Genomic DNA, 21,567 nt, shown 5'->3' with positions numbered 1-21,567 from the left:
TTAATTGTTATTTCTAAAGCCTCTTTTAATTTTTCATAAAATGCTAAGCTTTATACCCAAAAAAAAAAAAAAAAAAATATGACAGTCCAAAACTGCAAAAAACTTCTAATAGAATCCAAATCTCTCTCCAATTGGTAAAAAAGCCTCTTTCTCTCTCTAAAATTGGACACCATATTCTCTCTATATCTCTCTAAAATTGGACAGTCCCTCCTTGGTAAGAAAGTCTCTTTCTCTCTCTAAAATTGGACACAATCCCTCAGTAAAAAAAGTAAAAACTTTTCCCCCTCCCCAAAAGGTACCTCTGTCTTGCACTCTATTAGAGGTCTATATTAACCCCCCTGCTCTCTCTCTCTCTCTACTCCATTAAAAACATTTTTCTCTCTCTAAAGCTCCATTATAAAAATCTCATTTCCCTGCCCCAAGTCTCAAGCCAATAATAGTAGTGGCAACCCCCCTCCCCTTCACCATCAGTCTCTCTCTCTCTCTCTCTCTCTCTCTCTCTCTCTCTATGGAGAGCTTTTCACCGTAGTTTAACGCATTCTCCATTACTGTGTGGTACTGTTCCCTCGTGGTCCGTTCTGCCAAGAGACATCGACCTGCGCTTTTGCCGGCTCACATCTCTCTCTTTCTCTCTCTAAACCCAAGCTCAAACCCCACCTTCCCCACATCAAGATTTAGAGAGAGAGAAAGCGAAAGAAACAAAGAAAAAAAGAGGGAGAAAAGGGTAAAATCCCCACCTCCCCTTTTCAAACTCCCTTGTTTTTCTCGTTCTGCAACTTCAAGAGAACCCAAACGAAAAAAAGAAAATAAAACAAGAGAGAGGGGGAGAAAAGCCCCTTCAAACCCCCGGTCACATCACCCCTTTCTTGACGTGACCGTGGGGTTTTTTCTCTCTAAAACTCATCTCTCTCTAAAAGCTTCCTCTCTCTAAAAAATACAGAGAAATCCACCTCCCCACTTCATTATCCAGATCCCCATATTTCCCCTTTACCCACATTTTCCAAAATCTTGACCCCCCATTTCCACATTTCTCAAAAAAAAAAAAAAAAAAAACCATTTCTCCAATTCTCTCTCTCTAAGAATTCATATTACTTCAATCTTTTTCTCTCTAAAGAGCCACACTCTTTCTCTCTCTAGAACAGCAGTAACAGAATATTATAGTTGGTAAGTGGTGATGGAAGAAGAGGGTCGTCGCCTTAGACAAAGAGAAAAGAGTTTGAATTATTTTGTGGGGTCCCCCCGGGCAGCTACGGGCAGGGGCAGAGGCAGGCCCAAAGGTGGCGGCAACCAGCTCCCGGGCAGCTCGGGCAGGCCTTCGGGCAGCAGGGGTAGGGGCAGGAAGAGGAGGTCGTTAAAATCAGTTGTTGATGAAGGGGCAGTTATTTCAGTTAACAATACTCTCTCTCATCCCGAGGAAGATTATGACAGTGGCAAGGTATATATTTAAATTAATCTCTTTTTTTCCTAAAATTTCTCCTCTACTTTTTAAATCACTAATTTTCAAACATAAATGGGTAATAGTTGCAATGTGATTGCCAATTATATATATATATATATATATATATATATAGATTGAAGTACTGTTTTATAAACAGATTATAGCAGCAATGCAGATTCTGCTATTTAGAATATTCTGTATTTACTTGCAATACAAGGTCGCGTATTTAAGTGATTTTGCTACTTATGATATCCGACAGCATATTTACTTACAATATGCAGTCGCATATTCAAGTGATTTTGCTACTTATAACATCCGGTGATTTGCAAAAGATTATAGATTTTCTCTGTCATTCTCAGCTCTCATACTGTCTCTGTCTCTCGTGTCCTATTTATTTTTTTATTTTTTTGGATTTTTTAAATAGAAGTGGATAATAATTGGAGAAGGTCATCACTGTTTGTGTGTTTAAGTGATCGCAAAGGATTGTATATTTTTTCTTTTACTGAGCGATTTTATCATTTTTATTCTATGCACTTTTCTCTTTGTTCTCTCCCTCGATACCTTTCTCTATTTATATATATTTCTCTGTTTTTGTGTATCTATTAGTGCTTCATTCTCTCTGTGATGCGTTCCTCTTGATTTGTTTTCTCACTTTGATTTACTGCTTCGGGTTCATTATTGTGTTGCATGGTTGGTTACTTTATTACACTTCACTTTTTGTTTACTTTAAGTTTGATAGGTTCTGCATTTTCTGTTGGATCTTCTATTTTTAGGAAAAAACTTAATAAATGGAGTGTGACAATTTTCTCTCTGTGCTTCACACTCAAATTTAGGTTATATCCTGTTTTATTTTTTATATTTTTTTGCTCAATTATGCTTTTTCTCGTTTAGTGTTTTATTTTTGCATAAAATGTTGTGAGACTAATCTAAACGGTTGAGGTAAAATCTCTCTCTCTCTCATTATTTTAGTTCCTAATTTGTTATTTTCAGTTTTCTTTTGCTTTTTTCTCTGTGTACACTTTTATGTGTGTGTGTGTGTGCGCGCGTGCGCGCTCATTGTGGTGTGGGTGCATGAATGAGAGTGCTGTGTGCTCATTGTGCTATTTTTAGTTTTTTATAATTATTGTTCTATTGTATCCTACTTCTAGTTTACTCATTGATCAATTTTTAGTTTGTGTACTTCCCTTTTCACTTAAGTTTACTTGATTATATATTTTTGTTGTCAGCATTTCAATTAATTTGCCAAATGTCATGAAGTTTATTAATTGAGCATGGTAAAATCAAATTGTTTTATTTAATAGTTCGTCGATTTCCTTTTTGTTCTTTTCCTTAACCTGACTCTGCATTTTTTGTTGGGTCTTTTATTTTTGTACAAATATATGAAACTTAATTAATTGTTTTCAGTAAAAGCTGTGTGTGTGTACATGTTTTCCTTTGTACAAATATATGAAACTCTGTATTTTTTTGGTTGAATCTTTTAATTTTTTGCAAAATGTATGGAACTTAATCTGATGTTCTTGGTCTCTGTCTCTCTCTCTTTACAGGTGTAAATGTGTATGTACTCATTATGATATTTTTAGTTTTTAAGTATTTTTCTGTTTGTCCTATTTCTAGTTCATTCATTGTTCTGTTTTTAGTTGGTGCACTTCCCTTTTCTTTTTTCCTAATTCTGCATTTTTATTGTCAGGATTTTAATTAATCTTCCAAATGTCACCTAATTGGGTGAGGCAAAATCGAAATATTTGTATTTGATTGTTTGTTTATTTTTTTATTTTCTTTTGCTTTGTTTTGTGCATTCTTTGTTTGGTTTTTGTGCAAAATGTTTAAAACATAATAGTCTTTGGTAAAATCACTCAGCACATGTGAGCACCGCTCATTCAGTTTTTTTGAAAAGTATTGTTCTATTTTATCATATTTTTAGTTTATTCATTGTTCTATTTTATTTGGTGCACTTCCGTTTTCTGTATACTTTACCTGATTATGCATTATTGTTGTCGGCTTTTCAATTAATTTGGCAAAATGTCATGAGGCTTACTAATTGGGTGTTATAAAATCCAATTATTTAATTTTCAGTTTGTTTATTTCCTTTGTTCTTCTCTTCTTTTGCTTGACCGTGAATTTTTCATTGGGTTTTTTATTTCTGGGCAAAATGTATGAAACTCGATCAATTGATTTTGGTTTAAATCTTTGTGGGTATGTGCGCGCCTGCATGTGTGTGTGTATCTGCACCACTCGTTGTGCCATTTTTAGTTTTGTTCAAAAGGTATGAAACTTATTATTATTATTATCATTATTATTATTTTGGGTGACATCTGGGTGTTTGTTTCCACACACACGTGCACCACTCATTGTGCTATCTTTAGTTTGTTTTTTGTGCAAAATGTATAAAACTTAATTGTTTTTTATCATATCTGTGTGTGTCTGTGCGTGCACCCACAATATGTGCCATTCTCATCATCTTCATAACCTTTTCCCAATTAATTGGGGTTGGCTACACAAATCTTGGTCTGCCATTCTATTCTATTAAAGACCATACTCTTAGTGAGGCCATAAGTCCCCATGTTTTCCCGAACTATTCCACTCATTGTGCTATTTTAGATTTTTTGATAAGTATTGTTTCCTTTTATCCTATTTCTAGTTTCCGTGTGTTTGCCCACTCATTGTCCTATTTTTCGTTAGTTAGTGTGTGTGTGCGTGCACACGTGCAAGCCACTCATTGTACTTTTAGTTTTGTACAAAATGTATTGAACTTAAATTGATTTTTGTAACATCTCTCGCTCTCTCTCATGCACTTAGTGTTTTATTTTTGTGCAAACTGTATGACACTTAATTCTTTCTGGTGGAATCTGTGTGTGTGTCACTCATTGTGCTAATTTTAGTTTTTTTGATAAGTGTGAAACTTAAATCTTTTTGGGAGAATCTTTATGTGTCACCATTGTGCTAATTTTAGTTTTTTTGATAAGTATTGATTTATTTCATCCTATTTTTAGTTTCTGTGAATTTGCCACTTGTTGTCCTATTTTTAATTAGTCTGTCTGTGTGTGTATGTGCATGTTAGTATGTGTATGTGTGTGTCCACGTGCCACTCGTTGTGCTATATTTAGTTTTTTGACAAGTATTGCTTTATTTTGTTTATATTGTCTTATTTTTCATTATTTATAGTGTATATATTGTGCATGTTAGTGTGTCAGTGTGTGTGTTCCGCGTGCCACTCATTGTGATATATTTAGTTTTTTCGATAAGTATTACTTTATTTTATCCCATATTTAGTTTGTGAATTTGTCACTCATTGCCCTTTTTTAGTTTTTGTGATTATCTTTTCTCTTCATTTTAGCTGACTCTGCATTGCTATTGGTGGGTCTTTAATTGCTAAACGCCAAGACTCATTAATTAGGTTTGGTGAAATCTGGGCTATATAAGTCTGTTGGTAGATAGCTTGGGTACACCATTAGCAGAGAGCAAAAAAAATTTGAGTTGCAGTCTTCCTACAACTATCAATACTATGGATTTGATAGAGTTGATAGCTATGGTGATGCATTAGTAGTTGTAGCAGTAGTGGTAGTAGTAATAGTAGTAGTTGTTGTAGTTGTAGCTGTAGTATAGCTTTTGATTTTATGTTATGATGATGACTGATCTTTTACACCTTATTTGTGTGTAGATCATTCTTTTATTTTTTTTATTTTTTAATGCATTTCTGTTGGATGATGATGATAATGAGGCATAGTTTTTGAAAGATCATGCTAATGATGCACTTTACATAGCCATTTTGTACTCAGAGTGGTGAGGCCCTGTTTCCTGCTCAGTGTAAGAATGGCTATAGTTTATTTGTGCTTTCCTATTACAATACAGTACACACACACACACACTCTGTATTGTAAGTATGAAAAAAGATAAAATCTTCAGTGTATTAAACTGAATGGGATGCTTGTTTGCATGTTGCAGATTGTTGTTTTTTTGGGTAGTTCAGTGGTAGGAATCGAACTTGAGATAATGTCAACTGCTAACCAGTTAAGCCCAAGCCATGTTGCAGAGTGTTACAATGGTATAAAATGGTTTAATTTCTAAAGGAACAGTTCAAATGCAACCCATGTCTCATTAATCTAATTTATCCATTTGCATATTTAAAACCATTGATTTGAAATTTCTTTTTAAGAAAACCCTGTTCATGTGCATCAAAACTTATTTGTATGTTGTCATTTTGGTTTGATTTTGTTTCCTCGTTTTCTTGAGCCAAACAAATCAAAAATGATTTTCTGATGTATGAGTTGGGTTTTACGAAATAGATCAGATGTTTAAAATGAACTCCGAAAGATGATTCGTTGTTAATTCCATTAAGAAGCAAAATGATGAGCAATTATATTTAAGGGACTTTACTGTTTATAATGAAAATCTGTTTATCCTATTTGCAAAAGTGCATATGGCTTGTTGGATTGGTCAAATAGAGGAGGGAGGGAGGAAGGGAGAAAGAGGGGGGGTGTCTATTCTTGAGTTTCTGACTTTAGCATTGATTAGAGTTTTATGGTATTTCTTAGGCTATTCCTTTGCCGTTAACTTCTTCCAGCTTTCCCTTGGATCCTATGAGAAATATTATCTTCATAAGGGCAGCTGGATTTGCACAACAGCGCAATTTCTCTGTTTAATCTTCACGGAGGAGTGTTTGTTGCAGTAAATAAATATGTTGAATGTGTTAAAGTCTTTTTTTTTTTTCAAAAATGTTCTGGGTAAAACAAACTTTGGGTTTCTTTTTGAAGTATACAATCTGATTATTACCATATGTTGCAGATTGAGGAGCATGACATTGACCAGGATTTTCATTCTTATGAGATGGGTATTGCCCTTAATTGTTTTAATCTTATTTAAATCTCGCAGTTTGATTTTCAGATTTTCGCAATACTAGACGTTCCATTTTTTGTTAAATATTTAAACATAGATTATGTGTTAGGCAACCAAGCATCACCAGAAGATGCAACTCCATTGCCAGAAAAACGGGTTCTCGAGCTTATCCTTGATATTCTGCAGAAGTAAGTTTATTGCTCATGGGTTTTGCTTTCTAGTTCTGACCATGGGTTTCAAGTGACCTTTTCACTTTATGGAAAGTATATTATACTCCATTGGACTGTGGTATGAACATTTTCTATTGGGACATCACCATCCAATGAAATCACTAATGGTAATGTAGAAAGTGGGACGTGCCAGAACAGGACCTTAACGGTCGGTTCTGCTCCTTCTTCACCACTGTCTTATCATTTCATTTGACCGTGATGACCCAATAGATGATGATTTTTCAATAGTCCATGGAATTACAATGTGTTTTGTCTCTTTCTCCCTAAGTGGGAAGGGTGAATTTATTATGGGCTACACATGACATGGTATTACACCGCTCAATCCTGAAGTAAAAGCAATCCATACATGATCTCTCATTTTTGTGTTTTATGTTTCCTATGCCAGGAAAGATACCCACGACATATTTGCTATGCCTGTCAATGGTGAAGAGGTCTGCATAGGAATATCATTTTTTCTTTTTTTTGTCTCATTCTTTTGACCTTTTTTCTTTTTTCTAACTTATTCTATTGTTTGAAACCATATGATTCTGACTTTTAATGTGTTTCCAGGTTGAGGGGTACTACGATATCATCGAAAACCCCATGGATTTTGGCACTATGAGGGCAAAGCTCCAAGAGGGAATGTATGAGACCTTGGAGCAATTTGAGGTGGTATCTTATACTCTTCTTCTCTTGGACTGTTTGCATCTTAGTTTCTTTTTTGTGATTAGTGGTATATCCTTGTAGTTGGGTTTCATTTGCAATTGATCCTTGTATCATCTTTGCATATAGAGTCTTATAAAGGAAAATGACTAATTAATAAGGAATATCCCGAAGCTTGAGAGTTGAAGACTAGAATCATTTCATTTTTTTCTTTTGGTTTTAATATTTGGTTTCATCTCTATTTATTTGATTCACTAGTATTGCCAGTAGTGAGGATCTCCCTAACATACAAGTTGAATTTGTCATCGTATTTTGATCCAGTTGAAAATATCACATTCAGGTGTTCATAATGGTGTCATCTGGACCTGGAAATGCATTTTGACATGATTTATATAATTTAGATTAGAAGTCTCTTAATCTTTTTGAGAGAAAATGAAATTTGTGAGTGGCTAAGCCACACTATATTCTTGATTCTTTGAGAGATTTGCCATTAAGACTCTAGATACAAATGGTTACTTCTGAACTGCTTTAGAACAAAGATCTAAACAAATATAATAGGGACTGTGTTACTTTTTGGCCAATTCTTGGAATGTAAATACAGAGTATACTGTCATTGGATATTTGTGATCAATCCAGGTTTATGCTCTAAGTTTAGTATCCTATATGTGCAATAAAGAGTCATGAAATGGAATTCAAAGTCTGTTTATAAGCACTATCTTTGTTGGTTGTTTGGAAAAGGATTGTGCAATTAAAATTCACTAGAATTTGGTGGTTGCAGAAAGATGTGTTTTTGATATTCGACAACGCCATGCATTTCAACGGGTCAAGTACTGTCTACTACCGGCAGGTAAATTACCCAGAACTTTTTGAAGGGGAAGCATACTACAATCCAAAAGAAGACCGCCGTTCATTGGGGTCATCACCATCCATTCAAATGATGGATGGTGGAGTGGGTCCCACCACTGGAGCATGTCCTGTTCTGGTGGGCCCACTCACTCATCATTACTGCCCATGGCCCTGGAATGTAATGACCCTTCAGATTAAGAATATCCCGTACTCTATTTGATTATGGTATAGTCCACTTCTTAGTTTATAAAATAATAATGATGTTTGAGTGTAATGAACAAATGGTTCTTAATCATATGAACAAGGTGGTTGCTTCTGAGTAATAAATAAATTAATGGTTGTCTTCTAGGCGAGGGCCATCCAAGAGTTAGCAAAGAAGACCTTCCATCTTCTCAGGACAGATCCTCAAGAACTTGAAATGGGAAATCCATTTAAGAGGGGAAAACCCGCTGCTTCTACAAAGGGATCCAGAAAACAGAGGGCCGAAAGCAGCGGGTATGAAGCTGGAGGTCCAGATGATTTTAATCCTACACCAAGTGCTGGCTTAAGAATGGGTGGTGTCGGAGAGCTTGCTGGTACGAATCTTGACTTGGTTTAGTCAGAACTTGTTACATGATAAATCCAGAAAATTATGATGCGTCTCTTATCTTGCTTTTAGCAACGCTCTTGATTATTATTGCACAATGCATTGACATGCCTATGCATGTCTGGGCTGGTCATCATACAACCATGACTGTAACACTTTAAAAGACTGGACTCAGTCCTAAAGGCTCAAGGTTTTCGAGTACTTTGCTCATTTATCAAACTTTATCTACAGGATCAAGAGATGGAAAGAGGGCAAGCTTTCCGGAGGAGCATCGATCAACTTACAGGCCTGAGCTCCTTCAGAATGATTCCCTCTTATCTACCATAAGTGGGAATCCTCCACAGATCATCCCCGTAAGTGCTTAATTTATATGAGATACAGTAATTTGATGCTCTTGCATTTATTGACAATCAAAAAGTTTCTGATAAAATATACTTTTAAAAAATAGACTCCACAGTGCAAATGTATCACTTCAAACAAATTGCTTGTTTTAGAGGCCAAGATATCAAACTCAGTCATGAGATGGAACATGCAGAAACACGCATATATGTGCACACTATTGTTGAATCTTGATGATTCATTTGCAACTCTGCTATAAGAAAATAAATATTATTTTTCAGCTTAGTTGCTGGAGCACTACTAAATACCCAACCTTAATTGTTCGCATCATCCCAATTTTTATCATTATTGTTGTGAATTCATCATCGCCAACATCATGACCATTAGTATAAGATCTCTTATCATCATAATTAATATTATTTTTATTTTTATATAAATAATAATATTATTCATTTGAATTTGCAGAGTGCTCCTCCGCAGGCCAGCTACATAGAGAGCCTGACCCGCTTCACTGCAGACCTGGGGCCAACTGCCAAAAGGGTGGCCCAAAGAAAGATCAAAGAATACCTAGACCGAGCCGCTGCTCTAGGACAAAATGCAGCAGGCCTCGGAGGTATTCCGGCAACTGTACCCGTTCCCAGTCAAATTTCTCGCCAGTTTCCAGCCACTGAGCCCCTCAACGATCAAGTCTATGGCTACTTTCCGGCTATGCAACCCCTCTTCAATCAACTTTCTGAGCGTTTGCCAGCCACACAACCCCTCAATGACCAATTTGCTGGCCATTTGGATGCCAACCAGCCCCTCTCCAATCAATTTTTTGCCCATTTTCCGGCCAATGAACCCCCTCAGCCCCATCCCAACCAACCCCTTACTGGTAAAATTTCTGGCCTTTCCCTAGATACCCAAGCCCTTCGCGTTCAATTTCCCAGCCATTTCGCACCCCCTCAACCCTTTCATAATGAACTTCCCGGCCATTTTCTACCCACGCAAGCCCTTTCAGATCAACGTTCCGACCATTGCTCGGCCACGCAACCCCTCTCTGACCAACTTTCCAGCCTTTCTCTGGTCCCTCAGTCCTTGACTGAAAAACCTTCCAGTCATTTCCCAGCTACCCAACCCCTCTCCAATCAACTTCCCTGCCAATTTCCGTCCACCCAGGCCCTCTCAAACCAACTCTCTCTCCAACGTGACCATCCTCCATTTCGGGAGCTCAGCATTCCCTATCTCGACGCATCCAGAGAAACGTTGAGCTCCTTAACCTCCGTAGTTTCTCAATCTCAGCTTCTCGAGATCATGTCTCGAACCAACACCTCTGAGACGTTGAACGCACCCCAAAATCCCAGAGGCCAAGCATACTCCACAGGCCTGCCTTACACCGATCTGTGCATGGTCGGAGAAGGGGGAGCTGATCGGGCCATTGGTGGGGCAAGCTCGAGCTGGGGGTCTATGATGGGCTCTAGCCGGGGGTTCGGGTTGACTGATGTGGGGCCATGCGCGAGCCAACCAACAGAGAACGAGGGGTTGAGACGTGGGCAGAAGAGGGGTAGAGAGTGGGGGTTGTCATCAATGCAAATTGATGGTTTTGGGAGGGTGGGGGGCTCTGGCTTTCATGTTTCATCCTCATCAACGACGCAAAGGCCTCCTTCGTCGCCTGATGACCAGCAGCCGGATTTGGATTTGCAGCTGTGAGTGGATTGGCGCCCGTGACTTGGATGGACTCGCTATCTCTGCATTGTACTCTATTTCTCTCTCTCTGGTTTTCTTCTCCATTTTTGGTCATGTATATAATATATCTTTGTCCATTCTTGAGGCCTCTTGTAACGAGCCTTCATTCTTAAAATTCAATACAAACCACGTTGTCTGAAATGTAAGAAAAGAGAAGTTGCCATTTTTGAAAAGATATCCTCACTGAGCCTTACTCTTGTCTTGGGCATTTGGATTTCCATTATGTGCAAGGACACAAAAACCCATGCTGAACACATGGGGCAAGAGAGAGACAGCTGAATATATGGAAGAAAGGGAGAGAAGTGAACATAAGGGGAGAGCGAGAGATGAACGTATGGGGGGGGGGGCGCTCGACAGAGAGGGATGAACATATGGGAGGAAGAGAGGAAGAGCTGAACACATGGAAATAGAGACAGAGAGCTGAACATATTTGTTGTTGAGAGAGAGAGAGAGAGTTGTGTCCCGACAATTACTCATTTGGAATATATAAATTTATTTAGGAAAATGGTTAGATAGAGCGGCAATTCTATCAAAATAAGTAAAGCCTCGCTTAATAACTGATTGAAAATTGTAATTCAAGCATTGAAAAACCTTTATTTTGATCATCTCAGCTTGAACATTGTGGTTACGAAAAAAAAAACTAACATTTCAAGCTCTAAAAGTAATGTATGTTATAACAAATTATCTAGGCTGTCCATTTCACCCCAAAATAAGTATTCATAGATCCGTACGATCTATATGTTTTTTAAAGTTCAAATTTTATTATCTATGTTGAAAATTGATTTTAGAGCCGATTCCGTTGGTGAATGAGGACGTGAGATGGGGCTTTGTTTTATAGAGATTCCGTTGGTGAATGAGTATCTGAGATGGGGTTTTATTTTGTTTTCATAAACGCTGGGCCTCATAAAAACTTCATCTTTTATTTAAAGAGAGAGAGAGAGAGTGGTTTGGTCAATAACGACTAACGATAAAATTTTGACCATACAAATTTTGGCTCTTTGTTAATGAATGCGGTAGTCTTCTTTTACTCACACACCAAACATTCCCCTAGAGAGAGAGATGTGCCCTAGAGAGAGGAAGAGAAGTGCACTAGAAAATGTAACTTAGAGAGAGAGAGAGATGTGTCCTAGAGAGAGGAAGGGAAGTGCCCTAGAAAATGTAACTTAGAGAGAGAGAGAGAGATGTGCCCTAGAGAGAGAAAGGGAAGTGCACTAGAAAATGTAACTTAGAGAGAGAGAGAGAAAGTGAGAGTGAGAGCTATACTAGACTTGCTAGTACAGTAGTATTCATGCTCAATATAAATCAATGAAGTAAAAATTGCAATGGTACAAATCAACCTTAGAGAGAGAGAGAGATGTGCCCTAGAGAGAGGTACACTAGAAAATGTAACTTAGAGAGAGAGAGAGAGAGAGAGAGAGGGGTAGGTTGGGCTAGAAAATGTACCCTTGAGAGAGATAGATGTACCACAAGATAGAGCCTTTGGAGAGAGAGAGAGAGCGCCCATTGTAGTATTTATGTTCAGCATGAATCAATGAAACAAAAATTGGAATGGTACAAATATCTATCCTCTCTCTCTCTCTCTCTCAAAACTCAAAACTGGAATCATTGCAATGGCTTATCTCTCCACCCTCTCCATCAAATCTCTGCAACTTTCCCCCTCTCTCTCGAGAAAGAAACGTCCCCCACTGTCCATATCGACAAACCCATCACACATAAACCTTCTTCATTTGAGAGACCTATTGACCTCCACAGGCCAAGCCTGCGATCTCTTTCCCCAATTCATGGAGGATGGCTCTGTAAAACCAGTTGATATCAAGAAATTGGGGCTCGCTGTAAAGCACAGCTCTGTTCTTGTATCAGTTTTTGTCAAAAATAGCAACTTTTTGGATGAAATTGAAAACCCTAATTTTTCAGAGAGGTTTTGGTTTGGAGGTGGGTTTCCATTTTGGGGCTGGAATGGACGGCTGGTGGGCTTTGGGAGAGCAGTTTCAGATGTTGGATTAACGGCCTCGATTCACGATGTTGCGGTAATATTTTATTGGGTTTGGGTTTAATTACTTTTTTTCTTTTTTTTTTGGGCGCGAGCTTTGAATTTGATGGTTCTTATATTGTTGTTTTGGATGGGGGAATTGTGGGGTATTATATATTTACAGTGTTATTGTTCAGTACATTTCAGGTCTTCCCTTCACTGCAGGGGTTGGGAATTGGAAGAATGATTATAAATAGAATCATCAGGTGATTGTGCCTTTTGATTTTTTTTTTTTTTTTTCCGTTTTTCTTTAACTAAATTAAGGTAAATATTGTTTATTTATTTATTTTTGAAGCTCATCCTACGTTGACTGTGGCCTGAACCGGTAATCGCAACATAAATGTCGACCTATTATAAAATAAACAAAAAATGCCATTAAAATGATCAAATCACCTAAAAAATTAAGAGTAATCAACGAATTTATTTATCGACGAAGTGGTTAGTTTAATAAGATCGTTTTATTTGAGTAACATTTTCAATCTTATTATTAAAAAATTACCCAAAATGCTTCGAGTTCTACTTCACATTTTGAATCATGAAAAGGCACGAAAACTTCGGCAAATTCTGTAAATGAGGAAATTATTAGAGTGTTAGGTTCCAAACTTGAAATAAGAAATTCCATTTGAAGAAAATGTTTTATGGGTTTTTAACTGGGAACAATTACGACTATTTATATTATTCATCCTTGAACAGCATTTTGGTAACTTTTTACCAAAAAATATGTGAGGAGATACTTAAATGTTTTAAATGTAATCACTTTATTCATAAATTTGTTGGATTTAATGTCCTGTATGATTGTTTTGAGATGATTTGACCATTTTAATGATATTTTCCTAAATAAACTTAAAGAACATTAAATTTCATAAATTGATGTGGATTATAGAACATGAATATGAGTCCCATTTATAAGATAAATATCTCTCTCTCTCTAACATTTTTGAAGCTTTTATTTGAACAGGGTGCTTACTAGTAGAGACATATACGATATATCTACCCTTTGCTCAGAGAAAGAGAGGTAAGCACCTTCTTCTGTTTAACGTTAAAAAAAAAACCACCTTCTTCGGTATCAAAATTCGGAATTTGAATCCGAATCAATACAATTCGATTCCATTTCCCCCTGTCTAACATGCGATTCTTGAGTCCTGGTTACAATATTAAGATTTTTGAAGAATAGATGCTACAAATTTCAAGTAATTTAAATTTGTAAAAAAAAAATTAAAATTCAATTACAAAATACAATTCTATCATTGGATTTTATTGGGCTTTCCATGGGCCCATGGACTAGCTGGAGCTTTTTCATATATATATATATATATATATATATAAGAACTCTTAAGTGATTCCAAAATTTATCTGCCGAAGCATCACTAACCTACTGGCCTAAACATCCAAAACATGTAGGAGGCTCTAACTGGAAGAGAGAGAAAGGCCTAGCTTTAAATGAATTTAAATGATTTAAAAAATATAATGAAAAAGACAAGAGAGAACTTTTTTTTTTTTCCGAGTGAAAGGCCTAGTTTGAAATCAATTTAAGGATTGAAGTTCATTTAAGTTAAAAAAAATAGATAAAAAAGACAAATGAAAAAAGATTTATTGAGAGAGACCCAGCTCCAATTAATTGAAGTCATGGATTGCAGTGTTGTCAAATTTACTTTGTTTCAGCTGAAGAAGCCAAAGCCTTCGGATATTAGGCCTAGACTAAAGCGAAGGTGTTGCTGCTTTAGATTCGGAGCTCTTCGGCCTAAAGTAAAAAATATTTATATAAAAGTATTATTTTATTTTTTATTTTAAAAGTTTTATTTTTAACTTTTTATTATTTTTATATATAAATTAGTTTTATTATAGATTAAAAGAAAAGTATGAAGTCTTGCCCCCAATCAACCTAATCACTAAATTGCTTCATTTTTTTCTTTTCAAACCGAAAATGACTCCGTAGTGAATTTGATGAGTCGTCGATGGGAGTCCATCGATAAGAAAAAAAGCACGTATACTATGCTTTTGCGAGAGCATACTGTATACTTATTCCCTCAAGCAAATTTGGAAGATTTCTTATTTGAAAGTTTGGGAACCACCTAAAAATCATTAGATGAATATATTTAAATAGAAAAATAAATACATTTTGAGCCTTCTAACATTTAGATCTCACCCACATGGTTGAAGAGGTTACATCAGCAAAAGTTGTGGTCCTAAAACTACTAAAATCGGTTTTGCCCAAGGGTGTAAATGGATAGTATACTCCCTTGGGAGCATAACAATGGGAAAAAATAATAACAAAAAAGGGCAATGCAACATGCACCAGCCGGGAATCGAACCCGGGTCTGTACCGTGGCAGGGTACTATTCTACCACTAGACCACTGGTGCCTTTGATATCAAATGCATGGCCCCATTCTTATGTATAAACTTTGAAATTCTTTATATTAAATATTTTTTTAATTCTAAAATATTCGGACCTTTAAAATAACGAAATTTCCTGTTATATAGGAATAACGGCCGTTATTGTCTGTGTTTTAAGTGTTTAAATTGGAATCATGATTCAAAAGCTACACGGATCACCTTTACAACGACAACTCTGTGTTATTTTATGGAAATGTCTAGGACTGTTTACTTTTGGTAGAAAGAGGTCACAGTCCGTTACGTATAAAATTAAATAGTTGGATACAATGTTCAGAAAATTGGCCCGGTCGACTTTGGCCTGCCCAGTTACACAGAACGAGTTGTGGTGGTAGTGTTTTGGCAAGTTAAGCTGGTCATGCCAGGAACTTTAAAAAATAAAAAATTCAAAAAAGTAAAATAATTGTTTGTAATAGTTTTTTTAATGTTTTAGAAAATGTTGGGAAGTAATTTGGCCATAAATACTTATTTTATATTTTTTTTAATTTTTAAATTGTTTCTAAAATACCCTCAGGCACAAAATAGAAATCCATTTTTTCATTATTTTTTAATATATATTTTATTTAGTTATACTTTAATTGTACTATTCATATTTTTGGGACTTTTTGAGATTGTTTTTAAATTTTTTAAACCCTTTTTAGCTCGGTTGCGACCTGCTTGGTTGGGGATAGTTGCCTTGCCCGAACCGGTTCCAAGTTACTCAGACCTAGCCCATGGCCGGGTTCCGTTGCCAGGACGTATTTTCTAAGATTCGTTGGAGATCTGTAATTGACTGAACACAGTCTAAAATAGAATTTTCGAATGTCGTAATACACTTTTGATTTATCAAATTTCAAATCCTTTGTAATCTCCTTGTACCAATAATGAATGATCTTATGATCTCGCATGTTATGACTATTGTTTAATTGAGAGATGGTCGTGCGTAGAGCAATGTCAAAGATATGTATATTATAGAGTTTAGAGCAGTTGGGTCCTGAACTATATAACATCGGCTGATATATCGGGGTTTAAAATGGGAAAACATAGTAATGATAATGATTTAAAATATAATGGTTTAAAGCATAATATTTGGGTGAGGAAAAAGTTTATATAAAGATGCAACCTTATTTAAGATACACTTTACATTTTAGTTGAATGGTGTATATTTGATATAATCTCAAAAAATGTGCTACTCTTTATCCTCTTCTTCTTTTTTTTTATCTTAACCTTGTTTCTACAAATAATGTTGCATCCTTATACAAACTGCATCCTTCGGAAAATATCCTGCGTAACTGATTTTATAATAAATGTAAAGACAATGCCAATTTTTTATTGATACCTTTTTAAGAAATAATGGATGTAATGCGGATTTTTTTGAGAAGAACAAGGGTGTAATGGGGTTCATATTTCATGCTTATTTAAAACATAAAAAAAAGAGGCTCATAGGAAGAAAAATGGGTTTTTTTTTTTTTTGAAAGGGCTTGAAAGAAGAAAAGTTATTTTATTTGAAAAAAGACTTGAAGGAAGAAAATGTCTTCTTTTTCTCATTATTGTTCTCTCTCTCTCTTTTATTTATTTATTTATTTTTCAAGGCTTAGAGGAAAATGGTTTTTTTTTTGTATGGTATTTGCAGGTTATTCTTTGAATCATGTGGATTTGGTAAGGATGTGTTGGAGTCAACAACAATGATTTATTGCAGGACTGGCAATGAAGAGGAAGAGGAAGGTGAGGTTAAAAGAGGTGGAAAGAAGGTCCTCTTGGTTCCTCCATTGCTTAAACGCCTCTCTCTCAAAGGATCAACCCTCCTCTCATAACTATGATCAAGAGATCAGTTACCATTTGATAATCCCATTTGAAGAAAAAGTAAAATCCCACTTGAATATTTTTAGGTGTTCCATTTTCACTATTGTTCATTTTTTTTTATGTATTTAAACAGCAATACATAGCAAATAGTTGGAAAAAGGTTTTAATTATGTACTTTCAAGTGCCCTTATAATTAACTAAAAGTTGGGGCTGATTTTGTTTATAAATTTTATTTTGTAAATTTGAAGGTCTTAAAAAATGTGCCGTTTTTGTAGAGCCGTGGGTTTACGATATTTGGTAGAACCTGCTCCTTAAAACCTAGCTGAACAAATGCAGTTTTGGCACCACAAAGCCTTTCAGTGGCCATCAAATCTATTTTTGCTCCTACTACATAATTTTAAGATCTAAAAATTGTGTAGAAATCTATAAACACTTAAAATTGACTGTACAAAAAAATGTTTTACAAAATGAACTATTTTTAGACTTGAATTTTATTTTTTTAATCCATGAAAAAAAAGGTGCAAATTCAAGGGAATTTGTGAACTCTTCAAATGGACGGTTTAAAAAAAAAGTGTTTTACAAGATAGATTACTTTTAGAGTTGAAATTTTCAATTTTTTTTTTCATACCCGTAATTGTCAAGATGGAGATGACTAATTTGCAAGTTTTTCATGCTACATTGCCATAGTTTGCTATATAAAGCATTACAACATAGAAGTCTGTTAATCTTTGGTACAATGAGGTTACAATTACCACTTGAAAATTATGCAGTAGGAGATGTGTCATTAACCATGTTTATGTTATACATCTTGAGCTATATGATATGACATTTGATAGCTTAGAATGATTATTACCTCTTTATACCGCAGATAAATATATCATAGTATGCAATGCTTTTTATGTTGTACTTTATTTTACATATTTAATGCTATCAGAAAATGAAATTGGGGATAAAAATTTTAGGTTTTAGTATATTTAGTCATTGTATAAGACCCCAACCATACCTGACTAGGTTAAGGTTAGATGTAGGTCAAGAAATAAAAAATATATTATATTTAAAAATACATAGTTATTTATATGTACCTTACATATTTAAATATTGATTTAAATATTGGGTTAGGGTTTGAACCTAATAGGGTTCAAGTTTGACCCAAATCCAGACCCAATCGGTCAAGTCCATTATCTCAGTGTCGACCCGACCTATTTCCCACCCTGCAATTGAGAGGCTAAATATCGGATATATCTGTCGCATGTATAACATGCTTCCATAGGAGCACATTATATATTAACTCCCTCGGGCAAAAGACATATTTTGGATGAACTTTTTAATTTATGTTTTTGGAACTTAAGAATAACTAGATGATTATTTTCAAACAAAAATAAATAAATTTCGAGTTCTTCAAAACCCAAGTATTACCTCCTGAAAATTGGACATTCCTTGTTCATTCTTGAGATATTTTTTTTCCAGCACATAGAACATGCTATCTAAAAAAATTCTTTTTTGATGTTGATTGCTGCGCTCAAGACATTATATCCCCGGGCCTAAAATTATTTATAACTTGAGATTTACCTGAGGTAGCAAATGGACAGTTTACTCCCATGGGGGTAACGTATCTCTTGGTATATTTGTAATTTAGTACTGTTGGAGCCTTTCTTTGTCATTCCCCCAAGGAAAAAGTTTATATAAGGATGCAACCTTATAATGCACCTAAAAAATCAATCGAAAAAGGTAGTTTTAATATTGAAAAACCCTTTGATTGATCATCTTGATCCAGATGTACGACCATGAAAAATATAAAGATTTTAAGTCTCTGAAATAGTGCATTTTACAATATATTATCTACATTGTTTATTTTTAAGATGTTTCATATATTTATAGATCTATTTGATTTTAACCATTTTTAAAATTTAAAATTTTATAATTAGATATAAAAATAAATTTTGAGATAATCTTAAGAATATTTTACATCAAAATTATATACCATGGTAAAATTTAAAGGTGCACCTCACCTCTAGAGCTATGGATGCATCCGTATGCCAAATGCACCCTTCTCTCAATATACCTTTCTATCAAAAGTATCCTTGGCATCTTTTACTTTCCCGCACCTTTACTAAACCACCAAAAGCTATTCCCCCCCCCCCCTCCCCCTCCCCCTCCCCCTCCCCCTCCCCCCAAAAAAACCAAAGCATCAAGAACTCTCACCGGAAAACCTGAAAAAATGACCAAATTCTGGCTAGAAATCACCCTCATCTCGGCCCGGGGCCTTCGTCGAGTTGTGCCTTTGTTTAAGCTCCAATCTTTTGCAGTAGGATGGATCCACTCCGACCGTAAATACATCACCAAGATCGATGGCATCGGCGACACGCACCCGGTTTGGAACACCAAGTTTACGGCTCTGATCGACTCGTCAGAATCCGACCCAAATGCTTTGATGCTCAACGTTGAAGTTTACACTAGGGACCCTTTTTTCCTCACTGAGAAGTTGCATGGTTCTGCTAGTGTGCCACTCAAAGAATTCTTTGCCAAATACTTAGCAAAAATTAATGAGGATCATGAGAATATTGGCTTCGAGGTTTTCGAGGTCGGGAGTTTTCAGCTTCGGAAACGAGGGTCGGATAAGCCAAAGGGCTTCATCGATGTTTCGATAAGGATTTCTGATGAGAAAGATCAGGGGTTTGGTGATAGAGGTAATCTTCTTTGATTGAGTTTATTTGCAAATACATTACTCATGAAAAAAGTTAAGAGTTTTCTAGGTCTTCTATTGTTTGAGATTGTGAGAACCTGACCCGTGTTTGAAAAACCGAACTGGCCAAGGGTCGGCTCCAAGTAACCGATAAACCAGCCGGTTCAACCGGTCTAATTGGGCAGGTCTCGGGCAGTCCAAAAAATATTAAATAAATAAATAAAATATAAAAAATCTAAAGAAAATGAAAAGCATATTTATAGTATAATTAAATAAATCACATCCAAATGAAATAAAAAATTAGTGAAAAAATGGATTTTAAAAATTCGATCTATGCTTAAGGGTATTTTTAAAATTTTAAAAATATGAAAAAGTGTAAAAATAAATATTCGTGACCAAAACACATTACACATGAATTCTATGTTTTTTGGATTTTATATAAATTATTTCGATTTTTTTTTAAATACTTTGCCAAATGGCCTAAACTAGCCAAAACCGATCGGTCAGTGCCCAATTCCAATTTGACCGGCCGGTTTCGAGTTGGACCGGCCGAGTTTGTGAACAATGAACCCAACAAAAGCCTGCAACTTTAAATAGTTTCTCAAAGACTCAAACTAGGGTTGTCCTTGTGCATTGTTTTCTAGTTTGTTTATGGAGAAAGACAATGGATGAATCTTGCTCATGATAGGAAAATGTGTAGTTTTGGTAAAGATCAAATGCTTTTTCTTATTAATATCTCTCATCATTATCATTATTTTACGTTTTTTTTTTCAATCAATTAGAGTCGGTTACATTAATCTTGGTTTTTTATTCTATTCTATTAAAGACACTTCACAATCTCTCGTAAGTTAATAAGGGTGTACGTTATATTGCCCCCCTAACCACCTATTTTCCAACCCCATACAGATGACACCTCTTCTCTATGTGAGTTTGCGGGTTCAATTATGAAAGTTTTCGCAATAGTAGCGCTACCAAGAGGTAGAGAGAGACTATAAAAAAAAGGCATTATATTACTATAACAATACTCTTTATAGTCTAATTACATAAATGATGGGGTTTAATCTAGTTAAAACATATCCAATCAAAAATTGAACTAGTTGGACCTTAAGAATTAAAAATATAAAATGTGCTGAAAAACTTGCCCGACCTTGTATTTACTAGACAAAACTGACATGTCTAACCAGTTAAAACTGATCAAATATTAATTTAATTGATTTTCAATTAAGCTCAGTTTTTTATTTGAATGAGACCAACTGAAGCCTTGAAGCACCGATTAGTAGTCGGACTAGCTGGCCCAGTTCAGTCTTGACAACTATGATAGTAGTACCAAGTTAGAGAGAGAGAGAGAAAAAATGGAGAATGAAACGACATAATTAATTTCTCTTTGCTCATTTACTGCAGGTGAAGATGAACCCATGGCAGCCTATCCAGCTCCAGTAAACCAGCCAATAAATTATCCACCCTCCAATTTCCCCTATAATCCCCCACCAAACTTGCCTCAAAGCTTTACAAATCCAAGACCACCACCTCCAAATTTAGGGTATTTTCCTAACTCAAATGGTTTGCCTCCAAGGCCGCCACCACCAAATTTAGAGTACTATCCTAACCCAAATGGCTTGCCTGAAAATTACATACCCCTTCCTTCTCATACGCAAGGAGGGCTGCGACCCGGCTTTGGCATGGGAATTGGGGCAGGGGCTTTGGCTGGAGGAGTGATTTCCAGCAATGACCTATTGCCGGATATGAATTTTCCGACAAATTTGCATGGTGGGAGTCTCACCATTTCTGGCAATTCTTTCTTCTGATCCATGTTGTCTTATAGCAAAGTTGGAGAGAGAGAGAGAGAGAGTTCCAGTTAAAATGTGTTTGGCTTTGCTGGAGTTTCTGAGTTTTTGATGATGTAGCAAGTTTATAAGATGGTCGCTGATATTGGAAGGGAAAATGTAAAGAGTACAATTTCTGTTCTGTTCTTTTGCTGTGCAAGGTGTATTACGTGATTTCTAAACTACTTATATCATTTGGACAAGCTTTCTATGTTTCCT

At 35.8% G+C, this 21,567-nt stretch overlaps 2 protein-coding genes and 1 non-coding gene across 7 annotated transcripts; 2 read left to right on the top strand and 1 right to left on the bottom strand.

Annotated features, from left to right (window-relative positions):
• Positions 1-427: 427 nt before the first annotated feature.
• On the top strand, positions 428-10,812 carry LOC18432435 (uncharacterized). 2 transcript variants are annotated; one of them, XM_088874053.1, is made up of 10 exons: positions 428-724; positions 1,138-1,435; positions 6,221-6,266; positions 6,381-6,459; positions 6,887-6,932; positions 7,051-7,149; positions 7,922-7,990; positions 8,339-8,564; positions 8,807-8,928; positions 9,380-10,812. In XM_088874053.1, exons 2-10 carry the CDS (start codon positions 1,175-1,177, stop codon positions 10,601-10,603), a joined length of 2,172 nt encoding a protein of 723 aa, XP_088730179.1. In that variant the 5' UTR covers positions 428-724; positions 1,138-1,174; the 3' UTR covers positions 10,604-10,812. The 2 variants fall into 2 exon arrangements, with proteins under 2 accessions (XP_088730179.1, XP_088730180.1); XM_088874054.1 differs by lacking the exons at positions 428-724; positions 1,138-1,435 and adding an exon at positions 4,878-4,967.
• A 1,319-nt stretch (positions 10,813-12,131) lies between these two features.
• LOC18432433 (uncharacterized) lies at positions 12,132-21,530 on the top strand. Of its 4 annotated transcripts, none has more exons than XM_006842538.4 (6): positions 12,132-12,666; positions 12,816-12,874; positions 13,627-13,683; positions 16,673-16,764; positions 19,149-19,529; positions 20,927-21,530. In XM_006842538.4, the coding sequence occupies exons 1-6, from the start codon at positions 12,250-12,252 to the stop codon at positions 21,328-21,330; spliced, it is 1,410 nt and encodes a 469-aa protein (XP_006842601.2). In that variant the 5' UTR covers positions 12,132-12,249; the 3' UTR covers positions 21,331-21,530. The 4 variants fall into 4 exon arrangements, with proteins under 4 accessions (XP_006842601.2, XP_011622700.1, XP_020521820.1 ...); XM_011624398.3 differs by having other exon boundaries at positions 12,806-12,874; XM_020666161.2 differs by lacking the exon at positions 13,627-13,683.
• Positions 14,960-15,030, bottom strand: TRNAG-GCC (transfer RNA glycine (anticodon GCC)). The gene has a single exon. It is a non-coding gene; the product is annotated as a tRNA-Gly (tRNA).
• Positions 21,531-21,567: the final 37 nt, after the last annotated feature.

This window comes from Amborella trichopoda, chromosome 8 (assembly GCF_054954075.1).
Source record: "Amborella trichopoda isolate Santa Cruz 75 chromosome 8, AtrichopodaSantaCruz75HAP2 v2.0, whole genome shotgun sequence".
In the NCBI taxonomy this organism is placed as follows: Eukaryota; Viridiplantae; Streptophyta; class Magnoliopsida; order Amborellales; family Amborellaceae; genus Amborella; species Amborella trichopoda.
This window is presented reverse-complemented; position numbering and strand designations above follow the sequence as displayed.

Coding starts and splice junctions, on each gene's coding strand:
- LOC18432435 (XM_088874053.1), top strand. CDS start 1,175: ATGGAAGAAGAGGGTCGTCGCCTTAGACAAAGAGAAAAGAGTTTGAAT. Junction 1,436..6,220: donor AAGATTATGACAGTGGCAAG/GTATATATTTAA, acceptor CATATGTTGCAG/ATTGAGGAGCATGACATTGA. Junction 6,460..6,886: donor ATCCTTGATATTCTGCAGAA/GTAAGTTTATTG, acceptor TTCCTATGCCAG/GAAAGATACCCACGACATAT.
- LOC18432433 (XM_006842538.4), top strand. CDS start 12,250: ATGGCTTATCTCTCCACCCTCTCCATCAAATCTCTGCAACTTTCCCCC. Junction 12,875..13,626: donor ATTATAAATAGAATCATCAG/GTGATTGTGCCT, acceptor TTATTTGAACAG/GGTGCTTACTAGTAGAGACA. Junction 16,765..19,148: donor CAATGAAGAGGAAGAGGAAG/GTGAGGTTAAAA, acceptor AATCTTTTGCAG/TAGGATGGATCCACTCCGAC.